Source organism: Delphinapterus leucas, chromosome 9 (genome assembly GCF_059928025.1).
Source record: "Delphinapterus leucas isolate spDelLeu-1000000601 "Yukka" chromosome 9, BTC_Dleu_Yukka2, whole genome shotgun sequence".
NCBI lineage: Eukaryota > Metazoa > Chordata > Mammalia > Artiodactyla > Monodontidae > Delphinapterus > Delphinapterus leucas.
The window spans coordinates 87,727,843-87,743,037 of record NC_143137.1 but is presented as its reverse complement, the minus strand read 5'-3'; the positions used below and the strand labels follow the sequence as shown (position 1 = coordinate 87,743,037).

Sequence of the window (15,195 nt, the reverse complement as noted above, 5' to 3'; positions counted from 1 at the left end):
TAGCTTTCACCATTGTCAGGTGGGGAGGGCGGCCAGGAGCTAGCAGCCTGATCTGTCAGGCAAGTAGCAGTGTTGGCCTGCGGGTGCCCTGGAGGGGAAGGGGGAGGGCCCTGGAGGGGAAGGGGGAGGGCCCAGGAGGGCTCTGGACCACAGCCCCTGATCCTCCAGCAAAGTGGGCTGTGGGAGCCTCACTCCTCGCCCCAGGCATCAGGCGTGGTGAGGGCCAGCAGCCAGCAGAGGCACACAAGGAGTGTTCCTTTACTCGTGCTGCTGCTGCCCTTTCCTCTGTAGCGAGGAGGCCGTGTAGGGTGGCTGGGCTCTGCCGTCTCTGTCCGTTGTCTGTGGGTGAGGAACCAGTACTGTGCACGGTGGCGAAGAAGTTGAAGAGGAACCAGGGTGGGGCGGGCCCTGAGTGGTGAGAAGGTGGAGTCAGGCAAATGATTTGAAGGTACCCCTGCCGGCAGCCTGTGGTCAGTGTTGCTCGTGGAGATGGCTGCTCTGCGACTCTGGCTCCTGTCAGGCTTTGCCCCTGGTCTGAGCTGCAGGGACTGGGGCAACGCCTGCCGAGTCCCAGCCCAGAGCCGGCGGTGCGCCTGGGGCCCTCTCCTCATCCCACCTGTGGGGCTCCTTCCTCGGACTTGATGAGCGATGCCTGGGGTGGGGGGGGACTGATGTCGGCGGGTGGTTGGTTCCAGCTCACAGCTCTCTGTCCTGGGTCCCTCATGCTGGAGGGCGGCTTTCACACTGGCCTTTCCATAAGCGCCCTACTCCTCGGGCAAGTGGACCACTGCCTTTGCCCAGATGGGAGTATAAAGTGCTTGCACGGTCCCTTGCTGTTCCATCACCACGTTGTTACGTATGTGTGCTGTAGGGGTTGTGTGCGTGGGCTCTTTTTTGAGGAGCTTGTTTGAAGGTGGCCTGTGGAACTGAAGTGCATCTGGCATCCTTGGTAGAGACAGGCCGACAACACGTGGACTTGCGTTACTGTGGTGACTGGAGTCCTTTTTTCCTTCCTTTGGATAATTAGGCAAGAAATCCCCTAAAATGACTGGGAATTGGGGCTTAAGTTCTCTCCTGATGATTGTTTGTTTATGGTAACTGTGGAACTCAAAAGGGATTTAGGGTTTTCACAGAAGCCTCGGGAATAGCACGATGACGAATGAGGGCCTGTCCTGAAGTCGATTTCACCATGTCCCTTGGGATGAGGGGAGTGATGGTTGCATTAAAAATGTGTTTTGGCCTGCCTCCCCCGTAAAGGGGGTGAATACACGTTTTGGAAATAATGGCCTCTTAAGTGTATCCATTTAAAATTTTTTCTAAAATACCTCTGTGCCAGAAGCGCCAGAGAAAGGCGACGTTGAAAACGGCTTTTATGTTGCTTACACCACGTTGGCGAGCGGCGGGAACGGGGGCTGAGCGGGAACCGAGGGCTGAGCGGCGGGCTTTCCTGCTCTCCGCTCTCCTGGGTGGGAAGCAGGCTTCATCCCCACTCTGAGGCCAGGGAAGGGGAGCGGGGTCTGTGCATTAAAGCTAAACATCAAGTGCAGCTGAGTGGCGTCCTCTTGCTTACAGCTCAGGGTAAAATGACTGCTACTAGTTTAAATTATTTCTTGGCCAGGGGTTTTATTAAAATTGAGCTGGATTTTTGCGGCTGGGAATATAATTACTGTTCTCACCCTGTTGGGGTTTAATCTGCTGCTCATTCTTTTGGGTGTGGGCATTAGCCACCAAAGATCTTTAAGGAAAGCCATCTTGGTCAGGGTGTCAAGGTGTGGCCCAACAGCAGTAAGCACCTCTGTGGATTTTGTCCCTATGCTGTCCTGCTGTGGCCTGAGTGGGTCCCTCCAAACCCGTTCCTGACCCCGTAAAGGTGACAGTGTTAGGAGCAGGGCTGTTGGAAGGCGTGTAAAGGCATGGGCGTGTAAAGGCATGGGTGGCGTGTGAAGGCCTGGGTGGCGGTAGTGCCTTACGGAGAGACACGCATGGGTGGCGGTAGTGCCTTACGGAGAGACACAGAGAGCTCGCTAGCCCCTCTGCCACCTGAGGACACAGGAGATCTCTGAGGTGGAAGAGGGCCCTCACCTGCCTATGCTGGCGCCCTGCCTCCAGGGCTGTGAGAAGTGAATTTGTTGCTTGTAAGCTCCCTAGTCAGTCATATTTTGTGATAGCAGCCTGAACGGACTAAGACACAAACCCAGGAAAGTGTCCCAGCCCTCAGCTGATGGCGAGAAAAACAGTACAGCCAGGAGCACGCCTTACTGTGCCGCCGAGCAGGTACTCTGTTGAGCCGTCAGTAGCCATCATTTTAGTAGAAGTTGCTGTATTGAGAATGGAAGTATGAGAGGAGACAGTTAACTTTAAAAAGGAAAAACTACTTGATTCTAGATGAGGGAGTTGAGTGTATTGTAATATATGTGAGCGATAGTATGTGTCAGACCAAAGACCTCTTGAATACAGTGGAGAATTTCAGAGCATGCAAGAAACTTCTGTGTAGCCAAAGGAGTACATTTGCAGGGGACGGCATCAGGATAAGTGGTGTCCAGTAGAAGATGAGGAAAAGTGTAGGAGGGGGTGAGAACGGAGGGTGAAACTCAGGAGCTGGATTTCTCGTTTCGTTTCGTTTCGTTTTGTTTTGGCCACGCCGCGCTGCTTGTGGGATCTTAGTCCCCTGACCGGGGGTCAAACCTGTGCCCTCAACAGTGAGAGTGTGGAGTCCCAGCCGCTGGACCGCCAGGGAAATCCCAGGGGCTGGGCTTTAAAAGAGGCACTATTCTTCGTTTTTAATGTTGAGATGAAACTTGTTAGAATGATTTTAACTTAGCTCCAGAATTACCTAAAAAGCAACCGATTCTCTTATTTCTGTGAAGAGAAAAGCCCCTCTGTGGCGTTCGGCCCATACAGGGTAGGATGGTCACTGCCCCACTTGATTTTCATGGCTTCAAGTTTAAAACCTTCTCGGTCATAGCATTTCCACGCGGCGTAGGCAGTGAAGACAGGCAGATTGCACACGTGGGCTTAGAGCAGTGTGTGAACTTGAGGGGTGTCTGGCCTGGAAATGCTGGGGAGGAAGGACGCAGGCCTCAGCGAGGCCTCACTCTGTCCTGTAGGAGCTGTACGCCGAGATGGGCCTGCGGGGAAGTGTGAGCTGGGCCCATCTCCACGGGAGCTGGATTCTGGAGAGAACTAGTAAAGTTTCTTCATACTAGTGAGTCTCAAAACTTTTAAAACATAGACTGCCTTAACTCTCATTTTACCTGAAGCACTAATTCCGTGCTCTAAGAGGTCTGGTTTTCCCTCTCTGTGATAAACTCTCTCTCAGAAGCTGAGCTCCGTGCGAGCAGGGGCTCCGTCTGCTTCCTTTCCTGCCTGGGGCCCGGAGCCCAGGTTGGGGGGGTGGTGCCTGGTGAAGGTGGCTCCCTGCCGACTTAGTACATTTGAAAGCCTTCACCTGAGTCCAGTCTGTGTTTTATTTATTTTTTATTTTTTTAAATAATTTATCATTATTAATTTTGGCTGCGTTGGGTCTTCCTTGCTGTGCGCGGGCTTTTCTCTAGTTGCGGTGAGTGGGGGCTACTCTTCGTTGCGGTGCGTGGGCTTCTCATTGCGGTGGCTTCTCTTGTTGTGGAGCACGGGCTCTAGGTGCACGGACTTCAGTAGTTGTGGCACGTGGGCTCAGTAGTTGTGGCTCTCGGGCACTAGAGCGCAGGCTCAGTAACTGTGGCGCATGGGCTTAGTTGCTCTGCGGCATTTGGGATCTTCCCGGACCAGGGCTTGAACCCGTGTCCCCTGCATTGGTGGGCAGATTCTTAACCACTGCGCCGCCGGGGAAGCCCCCAGTCTTTGTTTCAGATGGAAGTCTTTGTGAGCTAGAAGCGGGGCGGTGGCTGACCCTCGGTGCTGGGACAGTGCTAGTAATGCCCATCATCCTGGCATCACTGACGGCAGGCTCACTCTGCCCCGGGTCCCTGCTTGGAGGCTGCGTGAGAGGCCTCCCCGCGAGAGTTGTGGTGGAGATAGTGTGTGATAGTGACAGTGCTGCAGCTTGGAGGCTGGCTGTAGTGACACAGAACACACAGCAAAGGTATGTGGGGAATAACAGACCACGAGCCACAGCCGAGAGTAGCTTTGAATTACTGTTTTACTCGTTCAAATTTGAGCATGTGGTGCAAAAAAAAACACAAAAAACAATGAAATTGCTGTCACAGGTTCAGGTAAATTCTATTACAGTTCATCCCATTTATTCCTATCATTTAGTATGAGCTCCTCAGTAGTGAGATGTTTGTTTTTACTGCATCCTTTAACACAGCATTGGAATTCTTTTTTTTTTGCGGTACGCGGGCCTCTCACTGTTGTGGCCTCTCCCGTTGCGGAGCACAGGCTCTGGACGCGCAGGCTCAGCGGCCATGGCTCACGGGTCCAGCCATTCCGCGGCATGCGGGCTCCTCCTGGACCAGGGCACGAACCCGTGTCCTCTGCATCGGCAGGCGGACTCTCAACCACTGCACCACCAGGGAAGCCCTGGAATTCTTTTAAAGTTATTTTGTTGTATGCTTTGTGCCAGTTTTTCAGTAACAGTTTTCCTGAGGTGTGATCTACACAGCATACAATTTACCCTTTCAAAGTGTGCCATTCAGTAGTTTTTAGTATATTCACACAGCTATGCAACCATTACCAGTCTCTGATTTTAGAACATTTTTGTTACCTCACAAGGAAACTCTGGGCCCATTAGCACTCACTCTCCATCCCCCTACCCTCAGCCCCTGGCAACGCTGATCTACTTTCTGTCTCTATGAATTTGCCTCTTCTGGATTGTTCATATAAATGGAATCATGCAGTATGTCGATTTTTGTGATGGCCTGTTTCATTTACTCTAGTGCTTTTCAAGTTTGTCCATGTGGTAGCATGAATCAATACTCCATTCTTTTTATGTATGGATAGACCGCGTCAGGTTTCTCCATCAGTTGATGGACATTTGGGTTGTTTCCGGGTTTTGCCTATTATGAATAACGCTGCTGTGAACATCAATGTACACGTTTTTGTGTGGACATAATGTTTTCATTTCTCTTGAATGCACATGTTGTGATACTTGAATTACAAAGGTTTTTAATTTTGATGAAGTCCAATTTTCTGTTTCTTGTTTTTGTTACTTGTGCTTTTGATATCGCATCTAAGAAACCATTGCCTACTTCAAGGTCATGAAAATTTATTCTTCCAAAAATTTATGGTTCTAGCTCTTAGGTCTAGGATCTATTTTATGTGTGGGAGGTACGGTTTAATACAGATCTTCACTTCAAATATTTACCTACATGTACTTTGTAGGAATTTGTTCAAATTTCTTGTGTTTTTTTGTCTTGCTTTGTACCTGTATTTATTGATAGGTTTCCTTTCTATGTGTATGCTATTGAAATTTGTCCTAATTTATTTCATTTCATGGTTTCTTTTCTAGTTACCAGGAGTTACAGTACCAGGATTTCCCTTTATCGTCCCCCATGTGTGGTGTAAAACCTCATATGCTTGTGTGTGTAATTCTGGAATGCTGTAATTTCATAGTCAATGTAATACATTTTCCTTCACCAATCACTTAATATTCAAGAGGAGTATAATGGAAGTACTTAACTTTTTTCCTTACAGAGCCCCCTGATGACCTGAGGCTGGCATGTAGAGTGGCCTTCCCGAGCCTTTACTCCGAGGGAGGGGCCCTCCCTCAGGGCCCCCCCTGTCAGCCTTTCCTGATCCGTCAGGGTGATTCTGCCCCCCCCCCCCCCGCCCCCAGAGTGGGTCAGGAAGCCTGAGAGGCAGCTGTCCATCTGGCCTTGCTGGTGCCTGGGTGGCCTGCGTGTGGGTGAGAGCTGACGCCGAGGGAAGGTTAAGCATTACTCAGTATTCTTTAGGAAAGAAAGGCTGGAAACGGTTTAAAAAGTAAAGACTGTCACAACCAAGTGGTTCGTTATTGGCACAATTTGTTTCAACAAAACACATCTTGGTATATTTTCCTAAGGGAAAAAAATGTCAAGGTAAAAGCTACTTGTACAATAGGACAAATAGGAAAAAATTGTTTTTAAAATGTTGTGCTATCTGGTTATTTTATTTTTGTTTTATACGTGGTGGGAGTGGAGGTGGCTGTGTTTCTTGTGTGTTATGGGCCAGTCTGGAGTTGGTAAATGGACTTGAAGCCCTTACTCGTCAGAGGAACCTGTTCTTGGCGTTTCTAGCAATAGACGCACAAGTTTGGGAGCTTAGGGTTTGTTTTTAAGTAACCTTTATCAACTTTTCTAAGACAGCGTTTCTTCTTATCATGGAATTGAACATAAGAAGTTGTGCATATGATCATAGGGCCGAGACGAGTTTATTTCGTCTTTCTTGGCATTATAGAGTTTTTCCACCTATCTCCATGATCCACGTATTGGTTCTTTTTAAAGACAATGCACTATTCTGTTATATTGCAGTAGTATTATGTATTCAGCATGTTGGTATTTAGGACTGTTCTGCATACTGCATATTTTCCTATTACAGATAGTATCTTTTCACGTACAGTTTTTTGTGTGGGATTACCTGGTCAAAAGTGCGTCAGATGTTTTAGGATTTCCTTTGGAATCGCTTTTATCAGTTTATCGGGGCGGCTAGTTCGGTATAGCTTTCCAGCCTTTGTATTCTTTTCATCACTGTTATTACATAGATTTTAAGGCACCTGTCATGGTAAAGCGTCTGTCTTTTCATGGAAGGTTTGTACTCTGTTGCCTGTGTACGGAGTTTAGTATATCTGAGAACTGCATCCTCAGGAGCATATTCCCATGTTCTGAGCGGGTCTGAGCAGACCGAGCTCAGCAGTTGCTCTCATTGGCAAACCTGGCGAGCGTTTATTCCAGGTCAGAATAACATTCTCCACCCACGGAGCTGGTTTCACCATGTTGCGTGTGTGCTCTCTTAGTTTGCTCTAACCTCACCCTGGTGAGATGAGCGGTTACTATAAAATCAATAGAGCTTCACTAGAGACAATGCAGAACGAGAAAGAAACAACTTTTAAACAAAGCTGGTGTCTCAAAGCACCTGCTTTCCATCTTTATGGGCACTTTGAAAATTACTCCTGGGGTTGTATGCGGAACACAGTTTTGACTAACGTTACTACTAAGCACGTTACCGCACACTTTCCCACACGTTACTGAGGGCTGTTACCTCCTCCTCGTCAAGTGGGTGTACCGTGGCTGGCTGTGTTTTTGACCACCGTTCTCCGATGACTGAGCACTTGTAATTTTGTGAGTGTATGTGATTTTGCAGTGAGCGTAGTTTGGGGTCACGGCGGGTGGGTGGGTGCCAGGGTTTATCTCCTTAGGTGGGGTCTCTACGGTGGGGATTTCTGGGTTACAGGGGTGAACGGTCAGTGGTCGCTCCCACTCGTTCTCACGGGGACTGTGTTTCCTGCTGGCAGAGGGAACACTGTCTCCTCTAAGGTGGCGGGTCCACCTGCCTCGGGACAATAGACCTGGCCTGCAGCCTCCACACTTAACTCTGTCCCCCGTCTTTACCTGGGAGCCAGGAACTTACTTAACACCCGGTCCCTTTCACGAGAAATACCTTCTCGTGATTTCTGTATTCAGAATTGTGTGCACATCGTCATGACTACTCTGTAGACAGACCAGTTCATAAGAACCCAGGTTGAAAGAGTGTAGGCCCAAAGGAGAAGTCATCGTGGGGTGGATTACCAGTCGTTTTTTCCTTTGTTTTTGTAATTGTCTGTGATATCCTTTTATCTTCTTTATGACTAAAGAAGCAGGAGGGGTGTGTGTCTACACTGGGTTGAATAGCTGGGTGGAGCAGACCTGGCCTCCTGAGAAGACCTTTGTGAGCCCTGGACTGACCCTCTGTCGGTGCGCCACGTGTACAGACCCCCTCGTTGGTGAGGTTACAGCAGGTGCCAGCGGAGAGAGGAACTGGCCTCTGTGTGAGGGTGCCCGTTGTCGGCGGCTTGGGCCCCAGGACGAGGGGAGCCGCGGGGCAGACGGAGGAGGCCTCGCGGTGCGCGGCTCCTGTGAACAGACAGAGGAGACAAGTCATTCTCCTTGACCGTCCTCCTGTCCTTTTGGCAGTTTGACTTTAAAAGTAACTTTTTTTCCTGTTGCGAACAAGGCTGTTGTAGTTCGTGGACCGTTTATGAGCTTGTCAGTCACTCTGTCAGGGCTGCTCATAACCCACACTTTTCATACTGCAGTTAGCACATTTTGAAAAGTATAACTTCAGGCTTTATAAATTGATGTCCTGATAGCTTAGATTTTACAACAAATGTGTGGAGGTGAATGCTGTTTGATTTGGGCTGGCTCTAGGGCTGTGCTGTCCAGTACAGTCGCCACTAGCTATTTGTGGCTATATTTAAACTTAAAAGTTAAACTTCTATTCCTTAGTTGCGCTCACCCCGTTCTGAGCGCTCAGTAGCCACATTGAGCTGGCAGCGACCATACTGGACAGCACCTATACCTATGAAGTACACCTCTACTGTCACTACTGTCAAGTTCTCTTGAATAGCGCTCTTCCAGAGGAAAATGGTAAGCTGCAGAAAAAATGGTCCAAGGAGTTTAAATAGCATGTATCTTAAAGCTTTTTCTAAGCAAATTGCAAAGAATCCCAAGTTGGGGAGAGTGCCTCGGTCAGTCTTTGCAAATGAAAATATTCTGGGCATCCTCAGCATGCTCTGCTTATTTAAAGAAACTTGGAGCTGATACAAATGAATTCTTCCTTTTTAAATGAACCCTTGTTTATATTCACCAAGCTTACTTGATATGTGACATTTTCGTCTGTGGGAAAGCTGGCCTCTGTTGTCATGTAGTGTTGAGCAGGTAGGTATCTGCTTCATTGTAAAGAACCCAGCTGGACCAACAATGGGAAATGCACAGTTGGAGCTTTCTTGACACGCCTGTTTTTCCCTGTAGGAGAGCTGCGGCACATCACCAAGCTGAAGCCCTGGAGCCTCTTTGATGTACTTGTGGAAAAGTATGGTTGGCCCCATGAAGATGCTGCACAGTTTACAGATTTCCTGATCCCAATGTTAGAAATGGTTCCAGAAAAACGAGCCTCAGCGGGCGAATGCCTTCGGCACCCTTGGTTGAATTCTTAGCAGATTCTGCACACACACATTCTGAGCTGGCACATGTTGTCCAGTGCATTGGCCCTAAAGGGGGACTCTCGTTCTTAACAGGATTACAAGTGAGCTGGCTTCATCCTCAGACCTTTTATTTTGCTTTGAGGTACTGTCGTTTGACATTTTGCTTTTTTTGTGCACTGTGATCCTGGGGAAGGGCAGTCTTTTGTCTTCAGCTTAGTAGTTACTGACACACTTTACTTCTGGAAACAATAACATGTCTCTAAGCATTGTTTCTTGTGTTGTGTGACATTCAAATGTCAATTTTTTTTGAACGAAAAATACTTTCCTCCTTGTGTTTTGGCAGGTTTTGTAACTATTTATGAAGAAGTATTTTAGCTGAGTACTATATAATTTACAATCTTAAGAAATTATCAAGTTGGAACCAAGAAATAGCAAGGAAATGTACAATTTGATCTTCTGGCAAAGGGACATCATTCCTGTATTATAGTGTATGTAAATGCACCCTGTAAATGTTAATTTCCATTAAATATGGGATGGGGACTCAAATTTCAGAAAAGCTACCCAGTCTTGAGTGCTTTGTAGCCTAAGTTGCATGTAATGGACTTTACTCCAAGGAGTTGTGCAAACTTTTCATTCCGTGACAGTCCTTTTGCATTGGATTTTAAACAACTGGCTCTGGGTTATATCATTCCCTATATGGCACTTTATACAAAGAAAAGACATGCTTCTCATTCTAAACTACGTATTATAGTTTAGCACTCCCATTCATATTTTTGCATATTTTAAATTAAAGGTACTTTTAAGGAAAAAGAGCAATTTCCCTTTAAAAATGTGGTAGCCTGGTACCATGTGGCGTTGCCTCCTCCAAGCCCTGTAAGTTAAACTCTACATAGATTAAATTGGACAAGAGAAACATGTTCAGTGTGTGGAGTGAAAAAATATATTTTTTTGGAAAAGCTTGCTCGTGTTTGTCTAGAACCAAGGTATGATATGTACAACTTGCAGTGCAGTGGGCAGAATACTAACATCTCAGAGGTAACAGGGATTGCATTCATTCCAGGGACAGTTTCGTGCGTGGCTACAACACATTTTACTAGCTTTTTCATTGTCTTTCCATGCGCTGAAGTTGAGAAAATGATTTTTTCCCTTTGCAGATTGCACACAATTTTGTTTATGCATTTCCTTAAAACTGTAGAATCCAGAACACAAACCATAGTAGGCAATACAATTTTAGAATGTAATATATAGAGGTACATTTAGCCTCTTTTAGAAATCAGTGGATTGAATTTTTTTGTTCGTTTTACATTCCTCAAGGTGCCTCGTTTTTCTTGACTTTGTCCATTAACATTTATCCATATGCCTTTGCAATAACTAGATTGTGAAAAGTTAACAAGTGTTGTAACAATAATCCGTTGTTTGAGGTGCTTGCAGTTGTCTTAAAAATTAAAGTGTTTTGGGTTTCTTTTCCAGACATTGCCTTGGTCATTGGCCTATATTTGAAGCGATAGAATCAATAAACATTTGCTATCCTTTTAATGTAGTGTAACCAGAACGAAAGGAAGTATCAGCATTCCTGTAGCAGGAAAGGTAGTTGTAGAACATGCATTAAGGCTTAATACGAGGAAAACATTCATTGTTTTGTAAGGGTAGGATACGGATCTAGAAAAGATGCTGTAGTATAGATCCATTACCTAGAATTTCTGTGAACCTTTTTCATTCACGTTTCATCAGAAACATACTAGTTACATTTTGTTTGCGCATTGTCAGTTTTCTTCTTTTTTAACAGTATTCACTGTGAGGGAACAAGACACGTAATCCTCTTAGGAGTTAGCATTAGATCATATCGCTGTGAGGTGGAAGATACCATTCATTTATGAAATGTGCATGCTAAGCTTTTCTTCTGAGGCTGTAGGTGACCTTGTAGGTTCCGTGAACGATAGTGGCTGTAGACCAGTGATGCCATCCACAATTTGCACAGGAACCATTCTCACGAGAACCACGGAGTTCACGTATGTCTTCCCTAAGTCCATAAGAATTTTTATCAGGGTTATGGCACACTTGAATGAAATTTGTCTTTGGGCTCATGTTAGAAAATAATCCAGATAATTACGAACTTTGTAAGGATCTCTAATTTAGGATAAAATAGCCTAGCTAGTTTATAAATGTAAAAGCCACTGTTCTAGAAGGAACGTACATTTGTGTTAGGTATGGTATGGTTTTAGCAGATTCTTGGTGGCTTGATGATGATGAATGCATATAAGCTGAACGAGAACCACTGGTTTATGCAGAACACTATAGCCAGCTCCGTGATTTCAGTTCAGTGTCCTATCTTTTCCTTTCTCTAGTCCATGTGAAGTCATCATGGAAAATGACAAGCAGTGGCTCACATATGTGATGATAGCAGATTCAGAAGCTGGCTGTCTGGAAATTAGAACTGCCCCAAGGCAGAGGAAAAGTGGATATAATAGGAGCTTCAAAAAAGCATTAGCTTTCTAGGTGAAAACTGATTTACTAACTTGCTTCTTCCTGTACTTGGATCGTCCGTAGCTAGTTAACAGCTGGGGTAGAGAACTTCAGTTTGTATCTGCCGGTGAAATTACTTCTTAAATTCCAGTTTTCTCCCATTAATTTTTTTTAAGAAATTAATGCAGTTTACAGAAAAGCTTCCGTATACATTATTTGTATAGTAGGCAAATCTAGAACTATGAGGAATTAAAATCTTTAGGACGGTCCTTTTAAAGAGGTGTAACTATGCTAGTTAACTTTGTCTTCTGTTTGAAACTGTCGGTGGGGGGGGGGGGAGTGGATGACTGGATGATGTAAAGCCACTTCTTCGTGGACAGGTATTTCTTTAGCAAATACCGTGAGTAGAATCTTGTTGGATAATCAAGGATGGCAAAGTTGACCTAAGTTCTAAAACTTGATTAGGATTGAGCCCTACACACAGCTGTGTTAATGTAGCTGTTTTCAAAAGGAAATGGAAATTAAAAGTGTAAAAACATGACATACTACTGCCAATCTTAGTCATTTTTAGTCTGTTTACTTTTTTCTCCAATGCACAGAATTGGTATACTGTGTCAAATTATGTCAAGTAATTGGATGGTGAACTATGTGTTGACAAATACTGTCACTGCTATTGGTTTATACTTAATCCTCCTGAGAGGTAGAAGACAAAGAATAAGAATTTATTATTCCAAAATAATAACTAGTATTTTGTATTTCAGCAATAAAATGTTCACTTGAGAGGCCACTTTCATTTCACTTGAGAGAGCTAAGAATGCCTTTTTCCTGTAGTTTTGTACACCCAAAACAAATTTTTAACATTTCCTGCTACTCTTTAAAATACTATAGCTAGACAGTAAATGTTAAGGTTTTCAACTAATTTTGGTTCATCAGTAGGACATCTCAGTCATGTTCTAACATGTACAAATTAGATATTCCTGTGTTTTTAGGTAAAATATTCCGTACTTTCAAACAGCTGTAAATTAGTCTGTAGTTGAATCATGGGACGCTTCAATGGAATGGACTCATCTTGTATGATGTCAGATATAAGCAAACGTGTGCAGCATTTACGTAGCACGGTAGTTTCTCATGGCTCCTGCTCCTGCAAAACAGTAACACGTAGGAACCTTCCAGGAACAAGCCTTTACCGCCTCCTGATCTTGCTGCAGTCCCGTCCAGCTGAGGTAGTAGTTGCGAAAGAAAATGGAAGGCTCCTTACAAACTCTATCTGGAAAAGGTAACTTCTGTAAAAACGCTTGCATAAACAAACAGACCCCAATCTCAGAAGTGGTACAGGACAATTGGGTAAAACTGACATAATTGTGGTTTATTAACATGAATTAAAATGCCCAACCAGTGCTTCAATGTGACAGTATATTTAAAATAGAGGAATTAAAGGCCATATACTGTACTACTTTCACAAAGATCACACAGTTTTGCAAAGACATGTCATATGTACAGTGCTATGTGTCAAATGAGAAAAGCTGTAAGCGATTATATACGCAAAAGAAATGCAGTATTTACAGTTTTTCAGGAGACATTAAAAATCATCTGTACATTAAATTACATTTTGCTTGCAAATAACCGATAAAACAAAATGAGCCATCTTCACACCAAACTAAAAATCTGTATTGCATTTTTTTTATACATAAGATGCACTCACAGAACTGCTGATTGATAGAAAGAAAATCCTCGTACTGCCATTACTTAGCCGTGTATTTAATGCATATGTATAACATAATAATATAGAAAACATTCACTAAATGAATTTAATTCCAACAATAAAATTTAAAGATCATGTAGCATCAAATCTACTGCCAGAAAAACAGCTGGAATGTTCACTTACAAAATAAAAGATACCTACACTGGCTTAACAGCACATCTTTTAAGGGATTTTTTTAAAAAGCAAAAATGGGAGAAATACAATGAGAGAGCACTGGTGTTGTTTTGTTTTGTTTTTTATACAAAGTTTCATGTACAAGCTTTAAAAAGTACCTTAACAGGTACATATGAAATGTACAGTTTATCTTACAGAACATTTTAAAAAGTTTTTGGAGTCCATTTTAATGCCACCCTGAACCATGGTAATTGTTCTGAAATGTTGGTGGCACCTGTGCTCTGTGAATTGGAATCTGTCCAGGCACTGGAGATGCCTGCTGAGGTCCTTGAACCCCATGTGGCAGGGCCACAGAGCCAGGATGAGGACAGAACCCTGAAGCGGTAGGTGTGGGAATACTGTTTGGTCCTTGGGGCTGGAGATGAGGACCTGCGACTGGTAAAGGACAATGTGGCCCTGTTCCAGAAGGCTGGTGTTGGGGTCCCGGTCCCAGAGTGGTGTGATGTGTAGTAGCTTGTGAGGGGTACGGTGGTACAGCTGGATGAGCACTTGAAGGAAAAAGTGGAGGTCCTTGATGAGGTGGGTGGTGTAAGGCTGGAGCCGATGGGGTATGATGTCCGGAAGCCAGAACACCGGAAGGCGGCGGCGGAGGGGGTGGTGGAGGGGCGGAGCCCACCACGTGCTGGTGTTGTGCTTGCAGACCTGGGAGTCCCGTGGAGGGGTGGGGCGGTGGATGGTGATGCGGGGCGGGAGGGGGAGGGGGGGGCGGCAGACGGTGTCCAGCCGTTTGAGAGTGAACGTGGGACCCAGGGGCGACAGCGTGGACAGGCCCCACGCCGTGTGCTACGGAGTGTGGCTGTGGCTGTGGCTGGGCGAGGTGTGGTCCTGGAGCGGGAGGGGGGGGAGGCGGGGGTGGGACTACGGCGGCGGAGGTCTGGTGGTGAACGGGAGGGGTCTGCGAAGGCAGAAAGTGCCCTGGAGTCACGTGATGTCCCGGAACGGCTTGCTGGCCCGTGGTGCCGGGAAGAGCTTGATTTGGTCCTGATGTAAACACAGTTTGTTGGGAAAGACTGCCTTTCAGCTGATTATAGCTCTGAAAGTTTGCGGAGGGCTGCTGGTTTTGATAGTAAGAGGACGAGGGGGGCGGCGGGGGGGGCGGGGGTGGTGGGGCCGCGCCGCCCAGGCTCGACTGGGTAAACTGCTGACTGAGCGCTGCCGGGGGCTGTCCTGAGGGCGTCTGTGTGAACAGCGCTCCAGAAGGGGCCTGCTGCGTACTGGCTTGAAGGTTCTGTGCTGCTGGGTAAAAATTTCTTGGAGGCTCTCGCTGAGGTGTTCCAACTTGAGGTGACTGTGAGTGGTGAGGCCTGTAGGGAGAGCCTAACTGCTGTGAAGGAGGCTTTGGTGAAAGATAACCGTGTTGTACAGGCGTGTGAGGCGTCGACGACTTTGGAGGATTTTCTACGTGAGGTGATGGAGGACAGTGCAACTTCACGGGCGCGGAAGGCAGCTTCTGTGCAAGTTGCTCAGATGAACTGCGAACAAGTGGCTGTGGAGGATGATTCTTCGAAAGTGCTTGGGTGTTACTTGACAGCTGTTTTTGATGGAGTTCTGTTTTCAGGTGGACACCGTTCTCAGCTTCTGACACAGTAACTGCTCCCTCCCAATGGGAATCTGGTTTTGTGAGTATTTTCCCATGTGGCTGGGCAGGAATTACAGGTCCCGGTGAACCAGGCTGTGAGAAGAAAACAAATTTATATAAACT

At 46.0% G+C, this 15,195-nt stretch overlaps 2 protein-coding genes across 18 annotated transcripts in view; one reads left to right on the top strand and one right to left on the bottom strand.

Moving 5' to 3' along the window:
- Window positions 1-10,565, top strand: part of SRPK2 (SRSF protein kinase 2) — a 225,738-nt gene extending 215,173 nt beyond the window's left edge. For 7 of the 8 annotated variants that reach the window (XM_089917783.1, XM_089917785.1, XM_022554370.2 and 4 more), the window contains one exon: window positions 8,922-10,565. In XM_089917783.1, the coding sequence (XP_089773909.1) occupies window positions 8,922-9,106 (185 nt within the window). In that variant the 3' untranslated portion in view covers window positions 9,107-10,565. The remainder of the gene's footprint in view (window positions 1-8,921) is intronic. The other variant, XM_089917787.1, reaches the window with a different exon arrangement.
- A 2,337-nt stretch (window positions 10,566-12,902) lies between these two features.
- KMT2E (lysine methyltransferase 2E (inactive)) overlaps window positions 12,903-15,195 on the bottom strand; it is a 97,891-nt gene continuing 95,598 nt past the window's right edge. For all 10 annotated transcript variants that reach the window (XM_089917775.1, XM_089917773.1, XM_089917780.1 and 7 more), the window contains one exon: window positions 12,903-15,165. In XM_089917775.1, coding sequence (XP_089773901.1) covers window positions 13,660-15,165 — 1,506 coding nt within the window. In that variant the 3' untranslated portion in view covers window positions 12,903-13,659. The remainder of the gene's footprint in view (window positions 15,166-15,195) is intronic.